At 50.3% G+C, this 20,465-nt stretch overlaps 1 protein-coding gene across 1 annotated transcript in view; it reads left to right on the top strand.

The window, feature by feature from the left end:
- The window catches only part of EPHX1 (epoxide hydrolase 1), a 34,759-nt gene extending 14,509 nt beyond the window's left edge, over window positions 1-20,250 (top strand). The window contains exons 2-9 of the mRNA XM_004375893.2: window positions 1,037-1,230; window positions 3,585-3,765; window positions 11,677-11,904; window positions 12,521-12,650; window positions 13,125-13,333; window positions 15,458-15,566; window positions 18,881-19,006; window positions 19,668-20,250. Of these exons, the coding sequence (XP_004375950.1) occupies window positions 1,042-1,230; window positions 3,585-3,765; window positions 11,677-11,904; window positions 12,521-12,650; window positions 13,125-13,333; window positions 15,458-15,566; window positions 18,881-19,006; window positions 19,668-19,869 (1,374 nt within the window). The 5' untranslated portion in view covers window positions 1,037-1,041 and the 3' untranslated portion in view covers window positions 19,870-20,250. The remainder of the gene's footprint in view (window positions 1-1,036; window positions 1,231-3,584; window positions 3,766-11,676; window positions 11,905-12,520; window positions 12,651-13,124; window positions 13,334-15,457; window positions 15,567-18,880; window positions 19,007-19,667) is intronic.
- The last annotated feature ends 215 nt before the right edge of the window (window positions 20,251-20,465 follow it).

Here is a 20,465-nt window from a genome sequence, read left to right as displayed (position 1 = left end):
AGGGGCTGGGGCACACAGGGAATGTCCAGAACGCTGCGGTGGTTCTGAGACACGTGCTGGTGACCTGAGACGTGGGGTTGGAGGTTGCCTCTCTTGAAAGTCATCTGGGCATGAAGTGACGTGGCTCTGGTCCAGGGGAGGTTCTGTACATCTAACCTGTGGAGCATAGAGCGTGTAGAGACTAGGAAGGGTGCGGGTTCCCCAGCAGGGCCTGGGCTTCTCTTGCCCGGAGCTTCCAAGACAGAGTCTCAGTGGTGGTGCTGGGGTGGAATCGGCCAGGGCCTGAGCGCAGACACGCCCCCCCCCCCCCCGCTGGGTCCTCACTGCACTGCAGCCAGCACCACCCCCCTCTGACCTCTGGCATGTTCTCTGGGGCTACTTCCCTGGGAGTGTGGAAGATGAGCTAGAGAACAATGCTGGGACCAGAATCTTCCTGCTATGGGTTTGAGCTCCTCTCTCTCCCCCTTCTGAGAAAAAAGACATGGAATCAGACAAATGGGGATCAAGACACAGCAGACATGTGAGCTGTGGCTGGGTTTCCTGACGCACCCCTGAAGGGAACCTAACCGCTTAGCACCCAGACCTCTCCTGCCCCTTGGATGTCCTGAGGCCCCTTTCAGGGAGAGAGCAGGGGGCTGGGCCACAGGCTCCATCCTTCTCCAGAGCCCACCACTCCTCTTCCCATGGGGAGGGCTTTGAGAGGGCGTGAGAGAAGCCTTCTCACAAGTGCCTGAAGCACAAGTCCCTCATGGACAGATGAGGCCACAGAAGTGGACGCCGACACCAGGGGCTGTCAGAGGCCAACCCTGGTTCGTATTTTTCCAATCCTAGTTGACAGTTTCATAGCTTAGTAGGATTATGGGTGATTTTCTATTGTTTCCCAATTTTTCTATATTATGCTTTTTTTTTTTTTAGTTCGTAAATACATAAAATCAAGGGTCGGACAGGAACTCGTGGGTGTCTGGGGTCTCCGGCCCCAAGGTTGGGGTGGGCCTGGGTGGTCTCTGTTGCTGACGGAGTCTCCCCCCTCTTGCAGAAGTCATGTGGCTGGAGATCCTCCTCGCCTCTGCGCTGGGCTTTGCCATCTACTGGTTTGTCTCTCGGGACAAGGACAAGGAAGAAACCTTGCCCACTGAATATGGGTGGTGGGGGCCGGGGACGAGGCCCACCCCTGGGGAGGACGAGAGCATCCGTCCCTTCAAGGTGGAAACGTCGGACGAGGAGATCAACGTAAGGCACCTTTTCCCAGGCAGGGCTGAGCGAAGGGGAGTAGGGAAGCCCTATCTGTGATTTCTGCAAGGCTGGGGTTGGGCCTGCGGCTGGACCGGGAGGGGCTGGGGGCTTGGGAAGTGGCCCCCCTCTTTAGTGTGTCTACTCTTTCCCCACTGAGCAGACACAGGTTCTCCAGAGAGGCGTCCCAGCTCGCCACCCACCACATTCCTTCTGCTCCTTCCCCTCCACTGCACCCCGTTTCCCTCCCCAAGGTCCCAGCAGTGCCCAGGCAGAGAGCAGGTGCCAGCTGGATACAATGAAGTGCTCACAGAAAGCAGCTGTTTTCACCTCCTTTGTGCCCCACCTGAAACCGTGGGAGTGGGCTCACGGGAGAAAGTGAGCAGGTTCCCGGCGGCCCCGAGCGAAAAGTGGGGTGGTGCCGGTGTAAACTCTGTAGCGCTGAGAAGGCAGGGCCAGCATCGATGAAGCACCTACTGTGTGCCCAGCCATTCTTTATCACATTCAGTCCCTGCAGTAATCCTGTAGAGTGAGGACTGTTGTTCCCATTTGACAGATGCAGAAACTGAAGCTCAGAGACATAAAAGCACACCGTCCAAGGTGACCGAGTTAATAAGCAGCAGGATGTGGACTCAGGCCTGTCTCACTCCAAAGCCGCTGCCCTCTCCACCACACAGGGCTGGAGTCAGGCGGGTAGTGACCAGTGGGGTGGGGTCATGAGAGGGCAGCCTCACAGAGGAGCTAGGCTTGTGCGGCGCCAGAGGGTGGGTGGGACCTGGAGTGTCCCTGTCCACTCTCTCTTTCATTCTGTGGGTATCTGAGCACCCCCTGTGAGCAGGCAGTCTGCTGGGTGCTTGGAAGAAGAGAGAGACCCTTCCAAATAGCACATAGTCCAGTAGGTGAGAAAAGGAATGTGTACAAAGAAAACTTAGCTGAAAGATTAATAGGGATGAATGCCATAAGAGGCACCGGTAGGAAGTCACAAGAGTTCAGAGGAGGAAGGGATTAAAGCATAGGAACTGGACGTCACCCAGAGAAACCAGGCTGAGACTCCTGTGGTATACATATACCAGTTGCCATTGATTCCAACTCATGGCGATGTGTGGGTCAGAGAAGAGCTGTGCTCCATGGGGTTTTCAATGGCTGATTTTTGGGGATGTAGATTGCTAGGCCTTTCTTCTGCAGCACCTCTGGGTGGACTCAAACTGCCAACGTTTTGGTGAGCACTTGAGTGTATTAACTGTTTGCACCACCCGGAGACTCTGTAGGGCCTCGTTATCTAGGACAGAGTCTGAGCCCTGAGAATAAGTCCCCTAGTGAGTTCTTAGACTCCCTCTAAGGTTTCTGAAATCACCTGGGGGTTCCTGAAGCACTTGGGAGGAAGCCCTGGGAAGGCTTGGGATGCTCCGTGAACAGAGGAGAACTTTCTCCGCTGGGGGCTGGTCTCTTTAACCTGCTACATGCCTGTTCAGCTTGCACCCTCTCTCCTGGTCCGTAATGTGTATCCCAGCTGGGTTATAATGAAACATTCGATGCTGCATATCAGGGGTCAGCAAACCATGGCCTGCCCCCACGTTTTATATGGCCACATGCTAAGAATGGATTTTACATTTTTAGATGATTGAAAAAAAATCAAGAGAAAAATAATATTTTGTGACACCAAAAAATTATATGACATTCCAATTTTGTTGAATAAGTGAAGTTTTATCGGAACACAGCCACACTTATTTGTCTGTGTATTGTCCGTAGGTGATTTCACGCTACAAGGGTAAAATTGAGTAGTTGCAGCCTGCAAAGCCTAAAATATTTACTATCTGGCCCTTTCCAGAAACAGTTTGCTGACCTTTGCTATACATGACCAAGAACCAGTTGCCATGGAGTTGACTCTGACCTATGGTGACCTCACTCATGTGTGTCAGAGTAGAACTATGCTCCATAGGGTTTTCAATGGCTGATTTTTTGGAAGGAGATCACCAGGACTTTTTTCCAAGGCACCTTTGGGTGGACTCGAACCTCCAGCCTTTCAGTTAGCAGCCTAGCGTGTTAACAGTTTGCACCACTGGGGTTTATCACCCTGCTATATATAAGTCATACATTTAAGAAATTAAAGATGAGAAGTAAACCTGAAGTGGAAAGTGAAGGACACCCATACTTCGAGAGTAGTCACTGTCGTGGGAAACAAGGAGGCTTCTTCTGGGATAAACCTGACCACCCCTGAGCACAGGCCTACAGACCTGCGCTCCTAATCCTCACCGATGAACCTTTGCTTTGCCACCACTCTAGTGTGCCGGCTTCAGGCTTTGCTCTGCCTTTTGGAAACAAGCTTTCTCTTGTGCCCCACCCCACCCCCTCAGGACTTACATTGGAGGATTGATAAGACCCGTTTAAGGCCGCCTTTGGAGGAGAGCTACTTCCACTACGGTTTCAACTCCAACTATTTGAAGAAAATCCTCTCCTACTGGAGGAATGAATTTGACTGGAAGAAACAGGTGGACATTATCAACAAATACCCCCACTTCAAGACGAAGATTGAAGGTAGGCTTCCAAATCCCCAACTGGAGGGCGGGGTGTGTCATGGCAATGGCCTTCTTGCATGACCTGACTTAGAGTCAGACTAAGCTGGGAAGACCCAGAATCCAGTTGAGTGGTCACTGGAATATATATAAGGTGTAGCCCTACCCAGGTACAAAAAGAATACAAAATCCCAACAAACCCAGTGATCCTTAGCACTAGACAGTAAAGTACATAAATAATTTTAAAACAAAAAAGTGCAGAATGCAGTTCAGTGATATAACTCTCTTAAGCGAGGCTTAGAGGCTTCTTTGAGAGCGTGGAGATAAGACTTAGACCTGGGCACGGCCTCAGGGGTTCACCAGTTCTTGCTGATTCGGAGTCCATGATATCGTCGTTGTGACTGGTCAAGGCCTGTAGGTCAGGGCCCTGAGAAAAATGGCCCTGTCTGTCTTTAGCAACAGTGTCCCAGGTTGTCACCCAACCTCACCTGGACAAGATGGTTTCTCTCAGAATTGGCTTGGGAAGGTAATCTCAAAATCATTTGGGTGAGGTAATAGTTTTCTTATTGGAAAAGTCTCTTTTAACCCCAGAAAGATTTAGAATCAAGCATGGAAATGTAAGTAAGAAAATGAAACCCACACTGGTACTGTTTTATGTTGAAATTGTGCATGTTTGGAATTTCAAATATTTGTAATACTTAAAAGAATTTGGCCTTTTCAAGTGGATTAGACTTTTAGTTATAATTTAAAATGGATAATCGAGTAATGGCTTTAGATTTGGGATTTCGTATGGAAATCTTACTGAGTATTCCAATCTTATGTGACGTATCGGAATACTGCATATTTAAGCCTCACCGTATTATACCCTTAATTTATCAGAATTCTAGGAATTACTTAAAGTATGTGAAAAGTAAGATCAGCTAAAGTTCTTAAAAAAGGAAATTGAAATCATAAATGCAGTTTACGGTGTTTAAAGAAGTGTCATCAAGCAGGTTGATAAATGCAGCCACCCATTAATCAAAGGTCCCTGGAGAGGGACTTTCAGCATTTGATGGATTTATAAATATATAGAATAAGGCTTGTAAGCTGCATGCTTAGAGAAAAACTAGGTCTTTTCATTTGTAACGTTAATAAATTGAATATTAATTTTTAAAACCAAAGTAACTGCTGAGTGTTCTCTTTTACATGTAAAGACCATCCTCAAGGTCACCCAAAACCTCATATGGACAATGTAGCAGGCGGGGCTTGCAGCCAGCTGGGAGGCTAGGATGCTGCCTTGCGTGTGAGTGGGGAGGACTCGACTGTAACGGAGCCTCCTTCCCTCCCTCCAGGCCTTGTTGTGTGATGGGGAAATGGCAGTTCCTACTTCAGGAGCCCTAGTGGCGCAGTGGTTAAGAGCTAGCTGCTGATCAAAAGGTCAGCAATTGGAATCCTCCAGCTGCCCCTTGGAAACCCTATGGGGCAGTTCTACTCTGTCCTGTAGGGTCTCTGTGAGTTGGAACTGACTCGACGGCACATAACAACAATAACAACTTCAAGTGGTGACCAGGAGGATGGCAAGAAAGGATGGATGGAAACCCTGACCAGAGAAGCCTGGGCAGCAAATGTCTTGCCCTCCAGACATGAGGAGGCGGGGCCTGAGGAAGAATGGGGTTGGCGCAGGGGGAAGCCTGGATCGTTCTCTGGGATCTAGGTAGAATCCCAGTTTGTGTCCCGGAACTGGAGCCCTTCCTGGAGCTGTCAGAAGCAGCAGAAAAAAATTCTGGAATGATTTTTTTGGGGGGTCAAATTTGGACTCCTCATGAGGACTGCTATGTCCTTTAGAGAGTTGATGTCTTATGTCCTGAGCCAGCAGGGGGAGCCAAGCCACTTCACGTCCTTGTATGTAATTTCCAAAGGTTGCCGTGTGGATCCGGGCTGCCAGATTACCTAGCTTCCTTAGGTGTGACTTGGTCCCTCTAGTGCCCCAACTTTTCAGCATCTGTCCAGCAGTGTTGACAGGGCATCTCTGTACCCAGACATTCCGCTGGGGCTAGGGATACACAGTCAGAGGGGACAGGGTCCCCAGCTTCACTCACAACTCACGGGCTGCTCAGGGGCAATTATAGCACACAATTGTGAGGGTGCTATGAGGGAGGACGTGGCAGGTGCTTTGTGAGCCCCATGCTGTACCCTGCAGTGTGAGGAACGCTTCCTGGAGGAGGTGGTGTCTAAGCTGAGACTTGAAGGATGAATAGGAGTTTGCCAGGTGTGTAGGGAAGGTCGTCCAGGAGAGGGGAACAGTATGTTCAAAGACTCAGAGGCAGGAGGAAATAAGAGGCTGTTTCTCTCCTGGACGCTGCAGACTTGGGGCCAAAGCATGACCCCACGTACCATCTTGGAGTTCCTAAGGACATCACAGGATGTCGGATGTTTATAGCATAAAACTTCCTTCAAGGTACAAGTGCTCCAAAGGGAGCTTAGCCCATGTGCGTTCTGATGCACTTCCCCAGGGCTGGCGGACTAGCCGTGCCCTGGTCCCTACAGTGTGGAGTCCTTCTGCAAGAAGAGCTGGGCTCAGGTTCAGCCTGACCTGGGCCCAGCGACCCTTCAACACATCTCCTTTGCTGGGTGCCCCCGTCCGGGGTTGGCGCTAGAGGACCCACCTTCTCCTTCTATTTGCTGCCATCCTGCTCGCATGTGTAGACCTTTTCAGGGTCCTCTCTGTCCCTGCTTCCGACCCCTGTGCGCCTGGCTCCTCAGGCTTAACCTGGTCCCCACCAGCCTCACCATCAGCCTCTCTATTCCTGCCACTTCTCGGCTTATCCCGTGATGAGCTCCTAATCCTAACCGATGCCCCGGGCCTCCCACCGCAGGATATCAGTCTCTTACTCTCTGAGAGTTTTGGAGTTTGAAGGGGCGTCACAGGCCAGCGGGTAAGCCCAGCCCCATCATGTCCAGTGAAAAGGAGGGATTTGCCCAGAATCATCAGGGAGGTAGAGGTTCAGGGCCAGAACCTCTTCTTTCATCCCATGGTTGCTCTCCGGGCTTGGCCCTCTGGCTGTGAAGGACCCCTCTCCCCGCACCCTCACCCCATGGCCCACCAGGCCCAGCACTGCCTTCCTCAGTTCACTTGGCTCCTGGTCTGTGATGCTGGCTGTGCAGACCTACAGGGAAACCCCGAGAGGGTGTGTCCTTCCTCAAAGGGAAGGAGGGGTGGACAGGGTAAATTAGGCGGTGTGGGGTTTTTCTGTTTGTTTGTTTAAATTTTTGAATATATAATACATGCACAGGTCTAAAAATCAAATGTATGCAGTGAAAAGGAAGTCTCCCTCTCACCCCTACCCCCAGCCACCTGTTTTCCTCCCCAGAGACAGCGGCTGCTTTTCTCGTAGATGCCCTCGGGGATGGCCGATGCATACTCAAGCATGTGTGTTTCTAATTTTAAACTCAAATGATAATGTGGTAGAATCTGCAGAAAAAATAACCTCACATCATGCAGTGTGTTCCAAAGGACATAAGATACCTACTAAAATAAACTTCAGAACAGGAGCAAATTTAGCACCATACAAGGACACCCAAGTGTTCAGTGAAAGAAAAAATAAGGTTCCAAAATAGAATGTATGTAGAGGTCTATTTTTGTTAAAAGAAAACTATGTCTGCTAATTTTTTTTTTTTTTAAAAAAAAGTCGGAACTGTCACAGCCGAGAGGAGCCTAAGGAGACGTGACAGCTGTATGTAATGTGGTGTCCCGGGTGGGGTCCTGGAACAGAGAAAGGGAATTAGGGGAAAACTAAGGAAAACTGAATAAAGTATGGACTTTAGTTAGTAATAGTGTATCAGTGCTGGTTCATTAATTGTGAGAGCTGTACCATACTGAGGTAAGATGTTACTAATAAGGGAAGCTACCTGTTGCCATCGAGTCAATTCTGACTCACAGCAACCCTGGAGGACAGAGTAGAACTGCCCAATAGGGTTTCCAAGGCTGTAATCTGTTTTTTTTAATGAACCATTTTTTAATTTTTTATTTTATTATTATTTTTTATTTCTTATTGTACTTTAGATGAAGGTTTACAGAACTAGCTTCTCATTAAACAGTTAGTACACGTATTGTTTTGTGACATTGGTTACCAACTCCATGACATGTCAACACTCTCCCCTTCTCGACCTTCGGTTCCCTATTACCAGCTTTCCTATCTCCTCCTGCCTTCTAGTTCTTGCCCCTGGGCTGGTGTGCCCCTTTAGTCTCATTTTGTTTTATGAGCCTGTCTTATCTTTGGCTGAAGGGTGAACCTCAGGAATGACTTCATTACTGATTAAAAGGGTGTCCAGGAGCCATACTCTTGAAGTTTCTCCAGTCTCTGTCAGACCAGTAAGTCTGCCCTTTTTTGTGGGTTAGAATTTTGTTCTACATTTTTCTCCAGCTTTGTCCAGGACCCTCTATTGTGGTCCCTGTCAGGGCAGTCAGTGGTGATAGCCGGGCACCATCTAGTTGTGCTGGACTCAGTCTGGTGGAGGCTGTGGTAGTTGTGGTCCGTTAGTCCTTTGGACTGATCTTCCCCTTGTGTCTTTGGTTTTCTTCATTCTCCTTTGCTCCCAACGGGGTGAGACCAGTGGAGTATCTTAGATGGCTACTCACAGGCTTTTAAGAGCCCAGACACTACTCACCAAGGTAGAATGTAGAACTTTATAAACTATGTTATGCCAATTGAGCTAGATGTTCCCCAAGACCATGGTCCCCACAGCCCTCAGCGCAGTAATTTGGTCCCTCAGGGAGTTTGGATATGTCTGTGGAACTTCCATGAGCTTGTCCAAGGCTGTAATCTTTAAGGAAGCAGACTGCCGCATCTTTCTCCTGAGGAGCAGCTGGTGGATTCTAACCACTGACCTTTCAGTTGGCAGCCGAGCTCTTAACCACTCCACCACCTGGGCTCCTAGGGGAAGCTAGGTGTGAGTATATGGGAACTCTGTAGTATTGTTGCACCTTTGCCGTAAATCTAAAACTGTTGCAAAATAAAAAGGTTATTTAAAAAAAAAGACTGCAGGGGACAGCATAGTCTTCTCTTCAGGCAGTGGGATTACGCGAGATTTTTTTCCCTTTGGTTATCTGTCTTTTCTGAGTTTTCTACGGCAAACACATGTTATTTGTATAATGATTAACAACGCAACAGAACAGAACCATTAGGCAGACCACACTGCTAACTCCAGCCCTTACGGTGGAGGGGTCAGTTACGTCAGCAACCCTGGCTGTGTTTGTGAGAAGGCCCAGGTGCTACTGGGGCTGGGGCAGCACCATTCAGCAGGGGGAGACTGCTCTCTGTGGAGACAGAGGCTCAGAGGGACTCTGGAGGAGCCTGGAATCCACTCCCCTGCCCTTGGCTGGGGCAATGGTTCCAAGTCCTCTGCACTCTTTAAAAACAAAAGTCTCCATTAAAAAAAGTTACACATTTAATATGTGTTCATTGTAGACAAATTGGAGAGTGCGTATGATACAAAGAGGAAAATGAAAGCACTTGAAATTCTACTGCTTGAAGAGAACCATGTCTTACGTTTCTGCAGTTTATCCTAGAATTTTAAAATTCATATATACACAATACCTATACACATTCATGTGACAGTTTATAAAAAAAAAATGGACCATACAATGTGTATAGCTCGGTAACTTGCTTTTACCTCTCAGCAATGTATAGTGAGCTGTTTTCTATGTTAAATAAATATATATCTACACTGTCATTTTAAATGACTGTATTGTAGTCTAGTATCCTGTTAAACCATAATCTGTTTATTTAGCCATTGCTGCATATACAGGGTTTTTTCCCATTTTTTTTTTATTATTAAACAAGGATTCATTGAGGCCTGCGTGGAGCAGAACTGTTCTGGGCTCTGGGAATACTGCAGGCAGTGAACAGGCCTGGCCCTGCCCTCGCGGGTTCACATTCTGATGGGAAGACAGCAGGCAGTGCGCGGGTGGGGATAAATGCTACCAAGAAGAATGAAGCCCGGGAGGGAGGGAGCAAGCCTGGAGGGAGGGAGCATTACTGTTTTGTGGCGTGAAAGGCTTATTGAGGTGCCTTCTGAGCAGAGACCTGAAGGAAGTTCCGCTGTCTGTGGAAAAGATACTTGTTAACCCCCAGGAGACATCAGGTGCAAAGGCCCTGAGGGGAGAGTGAGCGAGGAGGAAGTTGGAAGGAGCCGAGCCCTGAGGGGTAGCCGGGAGCCAGGTCCTGGAGGGCTTTGTGGGTCAGAGTGAGGCCTTTACTCTGGGAGGATGGGAGCCAGGATGGGCTACATACATTTGTGGGCCCCAGTGGAAATGAAAATGCAGAATGCTTGGTTCAAAAATTAAGAACTTTCAGATGCTGACAGCAGAGCATTAAACCAAGCATGAGGCCCTTCCGTGAAGCCAGTCCTGATGGGCCGCGCCATTGGAGGATTCTGAGCAGGGGAGTGGTGTGATCCGACATATTTTCGCATATCACGCTAGCTGCTTCGTGGAGAGTATCATTATAAACTACACAGAGTATGAGGACATAATGAATAGAGCCCTGTTACAGTGTGCAGCTTTGCACATATCCTAGAAATGGATTTGGGGTAATGGACAGATGATGTCATTGTGTGCCACTGAGTCGACTGCAACTCATAGCGACCCTGTGGGACAGAGTAGAACTGCCCCATAGGGTTTCTAGGCTGTCTTCTTTACAGGAGCCGATTGCCAGTCCTCTTCTCTCACAGAGCTGCTGGTGGGTTCGAACCTCCGACCTTTAGGGGAGCAGCCCAGCGCTTAACCATTGCGCCACCAGGGCTCCTTAAAGGACATATACCTACACATTTTAAGAATATCAAAACATGTATTGCCAAATTGTTTTCTAGAAAGGTACTGTTAAAGGATATTGAGACCTCACTCAGTATTGGAGCTAAAAAAACAAAGCTGAATGTATTGCTTACCCTAGTAAGGGAGAGCGGTGCTGGTCAGCCCAGTCCCACCGAGCAGAGTGGACGGCTGATCTTGTGTGGGATTTGGGGGAAGCAAGGACTTCAGAGATTGGCAGGTGCTCAGAGGCGTAGGTGGGGCAGCATCTCCTTAGAAACACAGTTACTCAGGGGGACTTGCTAACTGAATGGTACTCAGAGGCCTGTTTATTGGAGTGAGCCAGCATTTAAACTTGTTCACTTCTAATTTCTGCTTTCATTATTTGCATACATGTGCCTATTTCCCCAAAGACCTGACAACACTGGGTAGTACTTTTTGTTTTTTTGCCAATTTAATGGGTAAAAGAAAAAATACTACCTTGTTTTAATTTGTAGTTCTTAGACTAACTGGGTTGCATAATTTTTTTCTTTTTGCCACTTTTTTCCTAAATCAATTGCTCATTTGTTTCCTTTGCCCATATTTCTAGCAAGTGGTTGTGTATTTTATTGTTTTATAAGTGCTTTCAGGGATAAAGGTGATTCGTTCTTGGTCAGTGATCCCTGGGTGGCACAAATGGTTTGTGCTCAGACTACTGACTGAAATGTTGGCAGTTCATACCCACCCAGCGGGGTTGCAGAAGAAAGGCCTGGCAGTCTGCTTCTGTAAAGATTACATCCAAGAAAATTTATGGAGCTCACTTCTACTCTAACACATGGAGTCGCCATGAGTCAGAATCGACTCAACAGCAACGGGTTTGGTTTTTAATCTTTGTCAAAGGTACTACAGTAGCTTTTCCCCAGTCCAGCGCCTCTGTGAAATGGGATAATAACAGCATCTCCCTTGCCGAGTTGCTGTGGAGGCCAAGTGAGGGCGCCCGGATAGGTGTTGGCTGTTGTTGCCGTGAGCAATATCATGATGGGGGCGGTTAACAGTGGGAGCAGGTGGAGTGCCTGACCAGACACTCTGAGGTCCGCATGTCAGGACTGCAGCCCCCCAGCTGTGGGCTGTCTTCTCTCCCACCCCTGACTGTGCTCTGTCCCCCAGGCCTCGACATCCACTTCATCCACGTGAAGCCTCCACAGCTGCCCGCAGGCCGCACCCCGAAGCCCTTGCTAATGGTTCATGGCTGGCCCGGCTCCTTCTACGAATTTTATAAGATCATCCCTCTCCTGACTGACCCCAAGAGCCACGGCCTCAGCGACGAGCATGTTTTTGAAGTCATCTGCCCTTCCATTCCAGGCTACGCCTTCTCAGAGGCATCCTCCAAAAAGGGTAGGGGCTGCTGGAGGGTGTGTGCCCGCTCAGTCCTCACCCAGCGTGGGCAAGATTCTCCCATCAGGCACTTCTTCTGGGAGGAGGATGAGGCAAGGCGTTGGCTGGGACTGAGGATGCTGGGGAAGGGGATGTGGAACTGGGACGCACAGGCAGCCAGGAGGCATTTTTCTTATGCAAAGGTCAGCACATTTTCTTAGGATCTGAGGAGTGCAGAGGGGAGGGGCTAGGCAGAGTACCAGTCAGGGTGTTCAGTGCTGGTTGGGGCCCAGACTCTCATGTTCTCATGACTTCCCCGCTTAGGGGCAGGTCCGCATTTTAGCCCTGGACTGTTCCAGGCTAGCCAGGCTGACCAAACCACACACACAGTGAGTGAGGGCTCATGGACACCTCACAGGGGCTAGCCTGAGCCGAGTACATCCCTCCCGGCCTGGCACTCAGCCCCCTTCACAGAGACAGGCGCTGCCTTCCAGGGCTGGAACTCCACCTACCCTTGGGCCCCAGGATTCTTTCTAGCCTCCTGCAGACTGCTCTCATCCCAACCTGGGGGAGGCGGGCCTGAGGAATTTCACAGCGACCTCCCTGTGACCGCGTTCTCTTTCCCCCTCACAACCAGGCTTCAATTCAGTGGCTACCGCAAGGATCTTTTATAAGCTGATGCTGCGGCTGAACTTTGAGGAGTTCTACATTCAAGGTGGAGACTGGGGCTCCCTAATCTGCACCAACATGGCCCAGATGGTGCCCAGGTGAGGGTCATTTTCGGGGCGTGTGTGCGCACGCATCTCTGAGCGATGGTCATCTGTGCGGTGTTGTCCACTGGGTAATGTGTCTGAGCCAGGGACCCTCTCAATGGCCCCTGGCGGGATGCTGTGGGCCCAGGGGAGCAATAGGAGGGTCCCCCGTCATTCAGCTCTGCCTAGGCCACCCTCTTTGTGGTATAACACTTGCCTGGTGACTCTGTGCCAGTTACCCAGGCAGAGAGGGCCAGTGAGGCGAGGGAAGGTCAGGAACCGGGCCTTTCTGATGGGCCAAGCACTGGGAGAGACCTGACTGGAACTTTCTAGAAGTTCTATATCTTTCCCAAATCCCCTTCTTCAAACTTCTGTGGCTACCCCAGAGGGGCAGGACATGAAGGCGGCTGGCGCTGTGCACCTCAGCCTGTGGTCTGTTCCTCCTCCGTCTCTTCTCTCTTCTCACTGTGCGCCTCTTTCTGCCCTCAGCCACGTGAAAGGCCTGCACTTGAACATGGCTTTGATTTTAAGAAATTTCTCCACCCTGACCCTTCTGCTGGGGCGGCGTTTTGGGGGGCTTTTCGGCTACACCGAGAGGGACCTGGAGCTGCTGTACCCCCTCAAGGAGAAGGTCTTCTACAGCTTGATGAGGGAGAGCGGCTATATGCACATCCAGGCCACCAAGCCGGACACTGTGGGTGAGCACTCTCAAGGCAGCTGCAGCTGGGCCTTCTTCCCTGGGGGGTCACATCACAGGCATAAATGGCCTTATGTCCACTCTATTCAACAAGGCACACAACTGGGGGCAACCTCACTATCCCCCAGAACACTGCTCACATGACAGAAAACCTCTTGTAGGGAACTCTAAGTTCTTTTGACCCTTGAACTGCATTTTTCTACAGAGGAAAGTTTATAATGGTCATCAGATTCCCAGGCTGACCAAACAATTCCATTTATCTGATTCTATATTCATAGTGGCTTTGACCCCTGGTCCCCCACCTCTGAGTCTGAGTCCTACACTAGAGAGGGGCAGGGGGTGGCGGGTAAGGAGAGGATGAAGCCTGGGACCTGGGCAGCTCTGGGGCTGTGGGGGTGGGACCCCAGTAAAGGAAAGGGAGAGGGTGCCCCTGGGCCCTTGGGGGGAAGTTCCTGTGACAGTGAGGGAGGGCCCAGAAACCATTTCTGCCAGGAGGGTCCTGTGAAAACATGATTTTTTTAAAAAAAAGGTAAAACCATGACTCATACAAATATAAAATGAGCACGTTCAAAGATTTTATTTAGCTCATTAGTTAATAAAGGAACCTGTAAAGTAAAAAGAAAAAGAAAAATTAAAAAAATGGTTCAAAGGCAATTAGGAACACTGAAGTCAATTTGGTAACAGATTCAAAACTGGTCAAAATCCACAGGGTAAGACTTAGTTACATCTCCACAGGACAAAATTCATTTGCTTCTCTATGAACAAGAATCTTTTGTATTACTATCAGTTTTCTGTAATTTACAGAGCTGTAAAATAGCTCAAAGACAAGGGAAGATGGGACCCCAATAGAATCAGAAAGCTCCATAAGGGTCCACTAGAAAACTCAGAATTCCACTGCAAGGATTCCCAGTAACGCTTTTGCCCATTTCAAAACTTTTTACAATTTTCACGATAGTCCCATGCTCACATATGTGAGACAGCCCATAATAATAATAATCCTTTATCAAACCAGTCTTTTCTCTGATTATAAAAGTAATCATATTCATTATCAAAAAATTGAAAAATGGAGAAAAACCACAAATCTGAAAAGTCTTATCACCTATAACTCCCCTCCCTTTCCAGCCCTCTCTCCCCCTCCCAGTCTTCAAAAGAACTTGCTAGCATTTTGGTTGATGAATTTTCACAAATGGAATACATGCATGGAACTAGCAGTCACATCAGGAAAGAGAACATGACCCCCACATCCCAGAATCCACCCCCTTGTGCTGTCTCCCAGGCATGCTGTCCCGTCAAGAGGAACCATCCTCCCAGCTTCTGACAGATAGATTGCTTTTGTCTGTTTTTATACTTTCTATGAACGGAATCAGAGTACGGATTCTTTTGAGTCTGGCCGCTTTTCCTCATATTATGTTTGTGAGATTTACCTGCGTTGTTGCCCTAGCCATTGTCAAGGACTGCACACTGTTTTAGCTTATGGGTATATTTATTTTATTTATTGTAAATATATATGTAACATTTTCCATGTTAACATTTTTTACATGTATAATTCATTAATGTTAATTACGTTCAGCATGTTTTCAACCATCATCATTATCTGTTTCCAAAACTTTCCATCACCCTTAATAGAAGCTCAGTGTCCCCCTCTAAACAGCGACTCCCCTTTCCCCCTCCATCCCACCTGCCTCTGGCACCACTAATCAGTATTGGTATTTCTTTTTAACGGATACCCTATTTTGGACTTCAGGTTGTTTCTTATTTTTCACTAATTATAGCGTACAGACCAAAAAAAAAAACCCACCAAAACTTTAAAAAAAAATAGCATTCATATATATTTCTAATTTGGGCCTCATGAAACCCAGTCATCAACCCTTCAGTCTGAAGGAAGCTGCCCGTGCAGCATGTGACTCCATGAAGTAGTGGGGAGATGTTGTTATCCCTGTGTATCAGATGAGGGTCCCAAGGCTGAGGGTTAAGGAAGTGAGGTGCATGAGTACCCCAAGAGTTAGGGCAGAGTGAACGTGGCTTCCTGCCCATGGCCCAGTATGTGCGACCAGCACCATACCTCAGTCCTGATGGGCTCCCTGGTTGTCAGGCCTGAGTCCCTCCCTTGATCCCTCCCACCCAGGCTGTGCTCTGAATGACTCCCCCGTGGGGCTGGCTGCCTATATTCTGGAGAAGTTTTCCACCTGGACCAATTCGGAATTCCGAAACCTGGAAGATGGAGGCCTGGAGAGGTGAGACCCTCCTTGTCACTGCCGTCGGGCCCCCAACCCAGCAGCCACCTTCTTCACATATTACCCTCCTCTTCATCTCACCTCTGCTTCCGTTATCTGGCGGGGAGGGGTTGGGGGATGGATTGGCAAGGTCTATTTTCGGCTGACCCCCGACTTAGCCTTGTCTTGTGGATGAGGAAGCTGAGGCACAGAGAGGTCTAGTGTCTCACAGCAGGGTGGTCAGGAATAGGACATAGGACTTGTGATTGCCCATGCTCCGTTGGCTGAACAGCTACATCTTGGGATCCAGAGCACTGAGCCCCTGGGACTCTGGAAGCTGATCCTGAGTGTGGCTGGCAGGAAGACCTGGGGGGCTGTCCCATCTCCTGGAGTCTTAGAAGGCTGCAGCCTCCACAGAGCAGGGACTCCTAGGTCCCTGGCCAACCTCAGGCTTCATCAAGGTTGCCTCTGAACTACCTTCCCCGGGCCCGTGCCTTTCTTTATTCCTTCAGTGACTCACACAGCACCAGACTTGGTACTGGGGTGGGGGAGAGAGAGTGAAGGGAGACGGATCCCTGCCTTGGGGCAGGGGCTCTGTCTTGGCCCTGCTGTAAGCACCTAGAACAGTGCCGGACATGTAGTAGGTGCTCAGTAAATAATTGTTAAATGAATGAGTTCTAGAATACGGACACATGCAAAGGACTATGGGAGTCTAGAGGAAGGAGGACTTGATTAGCCTAAGGGACAGGGAGGGGAAGTGACTGGGAGAATCTCTTTGGGCCTTGAAGGATGAGTAGGAGTTTGCCACGTGGAGAAGGGTGGGAGAAGGAAATATAGGCAAAGGGAACAGCAGAAGCAAAGACTGGAGCGATTAAAATGCAGGGTGTGCTTGGACTTGTATAGAGGCTGCAGCAGGTACACTGGGGCCAGACCATGAACTCATTCTTACAGACAGGTCTTCCAAGAGCCTCGCAAGCCCTCACCCTGGGATCTGTTTCCCCACCCCATGTCTGGCAGGACTCAAGGGTCAGTGGCTCTCCATTAGGACCACCCAGGCAGGGGCCTGGCCCTGCTCCTTGCACACAAATAGGGGGAGCAGCCACCAGATGTGAGGCGCCCCCAGACCACCCCACTGAGCCACCTCCTACAGCTGCGAGGCTACAAGGAGAACCAAAACTATGAGCAGGGGACAGACATGATCACGTCTGCGTTCTAGAAAGATCCCTCTCACTGCAGTAGGATGGAAGACGGTTATTGTGGTAGTTTTTAAGCTGTGGTCAGAGGCCAAGGGAGATGGAAGCAGGCCAACTCGCTGAAGGCCAGTTCACAGAACTTAAATGTTTGTTGTAACTATTTAGTTTTCAGTGACCGGTTTTCATTCTGTCATCAAAATTGTGTTTAAAAGGCATCCACTTTCTCTTTGCTGTGAGTGGCTATGCTGGACATCCAGGGCTTTGGAGAGGGACTGAGGGCATAAGAAGAATATATTCCTGCCTGTGAAGATGTCTTATGAATATCTTCTTCATTCCCAGGAAGCCTCTTTTCACAATTCTTCATATTTTCAGATTCCGTATTAGTCCCTTTCTCTCTGCCCCGCCTCTCTCTACTCCTGCCTCCAGCTGCATTCTTTGAAAGCAGGGCAAAGGTGCATTGAGCATTCTTTAAAATGTGGTTCTGAGGATAAAATGGGATTGATCAGCTGCATCTAAACAGCTGAAGCAAACAAGTAAATTCAGCAAATTGGCCGTTTTCAGTGAATTGGCTTCTGATCAATGGACTAGAGTAATTGCCCGAGAGCTGAGGAGTGAGGTGAGGTGTGTGTGTGTGTGTGTGGAGGGGGAAGGCAGCAAATGCTCTTCTCATTCAGGCAGCAGTGACATGAGGGGGCATGACCAGGACATTATGGATCTAGCATGGGGTCTGGGCCCAAGGGCAGCAAGTACACCCAGGAGGAACTAAAAATTCTGGATAGCCATCTTATCGCTTTCCCTGGAACGCACAGCTTGCTCTCAGTCATGAGCCAACCAGCAGAGTTAACATGGTGTTCCAGATGCTCTGCTGAGACCCGACCCCCTTTCCCTAGCCTCGCCCTCTCCACTTCCTGCGAGTTAGCCAGGCCAGACACTCAGTGCTCCAGTCCATGAAGCTGCCCTCTACGCTCAGCCTTTGTGCCTTTTGCATGCTAATGTTTCTGACACCCTTCTGCCCAATTTACTTCCCTTTAAAGAGCCAGTGTACAGGTCACCTCCTCTAAGAAGCCTTCCTTGACTTCTGCCTCTGTCCAGGCAGAATGTGTCCTTGTGCGCACCCACCCCCGCCTCTGCCAGTACAACCAGTGGCTTACGCTTGGTCTCCCTGCTGGGCCACGTGCTCCTCCAGGCAGGCACCCAGCCTGACTTACCTTTGGATCCGCAGTACCTATGTTAGCACCTGGCACACAGGAAGTGCTGAAAAGGTGCTCTCCTAGCAGGTGAATAGTACCCTTTTGACAGGTAGATTTGGGAATGCCAGCTTTCTGGCTGAACAGGCTGTTACTAATGGACCGGAATTTTGTATAGTGCTTTTTCTTTGGAAATTTTCACATGCTTTCCAAATATTATTAATCCTGTTTTTACAAGAAGAGAAACTAGGGCACAGACAGGGTAAACAATCGACAAAGTCCCAGTGCTTCTTAGTGACATGGCTGAGACCAGATGTGGGTCCCTAGACTTCTGGCCCTTTCCATTCATGGCCTCCAGCAATGCTGGGTTCTGAGGAAGACAGAAGCCAGGCCTCCCTCATTCCTGCTCCCAGGAGGTCATCCAGGCAACCTCCAATAAGTGCTGAAAATCACATAGGATTCTGGGGAGTGGGAGATTCAGTGCCCTGGAGAAGTCTGGAACTAGGCCTCTGTAGAGGGACTATGAGGGGAATCATGGGGGTAGGGAGGGGTGACATGGCTAAGCAACCAGAGTTAGGAACATGAGTCCTGAACCCAAAGTGCCTAGATTTGAATCTGGATTCTCTGCTTATCAGCAAAATGGAGGTAATAGTAGTACCCACGTCCCATAGATTGCTGAGAGGAACAAATGAATTCGTCCACATAAAGCGCTTAGAACAGTGCCCGCCTCGTACGCGGTCAGCACTCTGCATTACCTGTCACCGTCACATTAGTAGCTGGTGACCGAGAGCAGGTTCTGAGCCTCTGTGGAATGGGGATGACAGCACCAGTGTTACAGCGTTGTCATGAGGGTAAAACCACATGAGCACAGTGCCTGGCCGATGCGGGAGCTGGGAAGTGGCAGCTTCCGTCTGTATGGCTGTTGCTGAGTGAGGCTTCCTGTGCTGCTTCCCAGGAAGTTCTCCCTGGATGACCTGCTGACCAACGTCATGCTCTACTGGACCACGGAGACCATCGTCTCCTCCCAGCGCTTCTACAAGGAGAACTTGGGGCAGGGCTTGACCGCTGAGATGCATGAGAGGTGAGCCTGGTTGGAGCCTGGAGCGGGGGCCTCTGAGGCAGGGAGCAGGGGAGCACCAGTCTTGACCTGAAGGAGGGGCATTGGTGGTGGGAAAAGCACAGCCTGGCCCAGCTGCCACCCTCGGGGTGCACAAGGTGCCTCGGATGAGAACACTATTGAAAGAGGTCAGGGGGCTTGTAGAAATCCCTATGCCTTTCCAACTGGCTCCTGGAGCAGGTGGTGCCTGATCCCTAGATGTCCCTAGGGCTCCCCTGGGGCCAGGATGCTGCCCTGATGTGGCACTGACGGTTCTGGGATGTCCCCAGCACCCTGCTGGGGCCAACTGGTTTCCAGATCTCACAGGGAGACCTTCAGGGCGACAGTAAAGGGAAGGGGGAGCAAAGGTGGGGAGTTGGAAGCTGCCCTACCCTTACTCCCAGCTTGTTCTCAGTCCCTCCTCCCAGAAGAGAGAGGGCCCTTAGTGGGCTGGGGTTGAGGGAGTGGCCTGGGAGAGGCGCTTAAAGCCCTGGATCTATCCTTTTCTTTTTGGCCCTGAAGGCCTGGGTGGGTGGGTGAGCTGACCCCCTCCCCAAAGCTCCTGGACCCCCTGCTCTGGGCAAGAGAGGGGCGGGGCCAGCCTCGCCCTCAGCAAGCTCTCTGCCCCGCCCCTCTCCTGCCCTAGGATAAAGGTCCAGGTGCCCACGGGCTTTGCCGCCTTCCCTAGCGAGTTGATCCACTTACCGGAAAAGCTGGTGAGGTTCAAGTACCCGAAACTGCTCAGCTATTCCTACATGCCCCGCGGGGGCCACTTCGCTGCCTTTGAGGAGCCAGAGCTGCTCGCCCAGGACATCCGCAAGTTCGTGGGGCAGGTGGAAAAGCAGTGACGCCCGCGGGGACTGACCAATGCCTCCGAGGCAGCCCCCATCCCTCGCTGCCATCCCACCCTTTCTGACAGAAGCCCACATCCTCCGACCGTCAGCTCCCCTCGGAGAAGCGCCTGTCCTCCCTGCACCCACCCGGGGGAGTGGGGCTGGCAGGGAGGAGGGGGCCTCCTGTTCTTGGCAAAGATGCCCCTTTCCTGAGGAATGAATTTATGTCCTTCCCTGCCCATGCTGGGACCCCATGCTCACCCCCAAGCTGTCTCCCACGTGGTAGGAAACGCGGCTTTGATAATAAATGATTTTACGTCTAAGTGACATGCGTGTCCCTGACGCAACGGCTGGTTCTGCTTCCAGCGCGGGACTGGCAGGTCTGCAGCCTGCGCCGGGGAGGGAATCCCACCTGGGTCCTCTGCTGCCCCTCTTCCTGGGGAGGGAAGGAGCGGCCTGCTGGGGCCAGGTGGCTAGCGGAGGCCACGCTGCGCAACACCCCTTATGCCAGAGGCTGGGCCACCCCAAAGGACGCACCACGCCTGCACCCCGTCCCAGTGCGCTGCGCAATTCGGGGCAGAAGCGGCGAGTCCGAGTGAGCGCCGAGGGCA

Source organism: Trichechus manatus, unplaced genomic scaffold (assembly GCF_000243295.1).
Source record: "Trichechus manatus latirostris isolate Lorelei unplaced genomic scaffold, TriManLat1.0 scaffold00039, whole genome shotgun sequence".
Classification (NCBI taxonomy): Eukaryota; Metazoa; Chordata; class Mammalia; order Sirenia; family Trichechidae; genus Trichechus; species Trichechus manatus.
The sequence above is the reverse complement of the archived record's forward strand: the minus strand, read 5'-3'. Positions and strand labels throughout refer to the sequence as shown.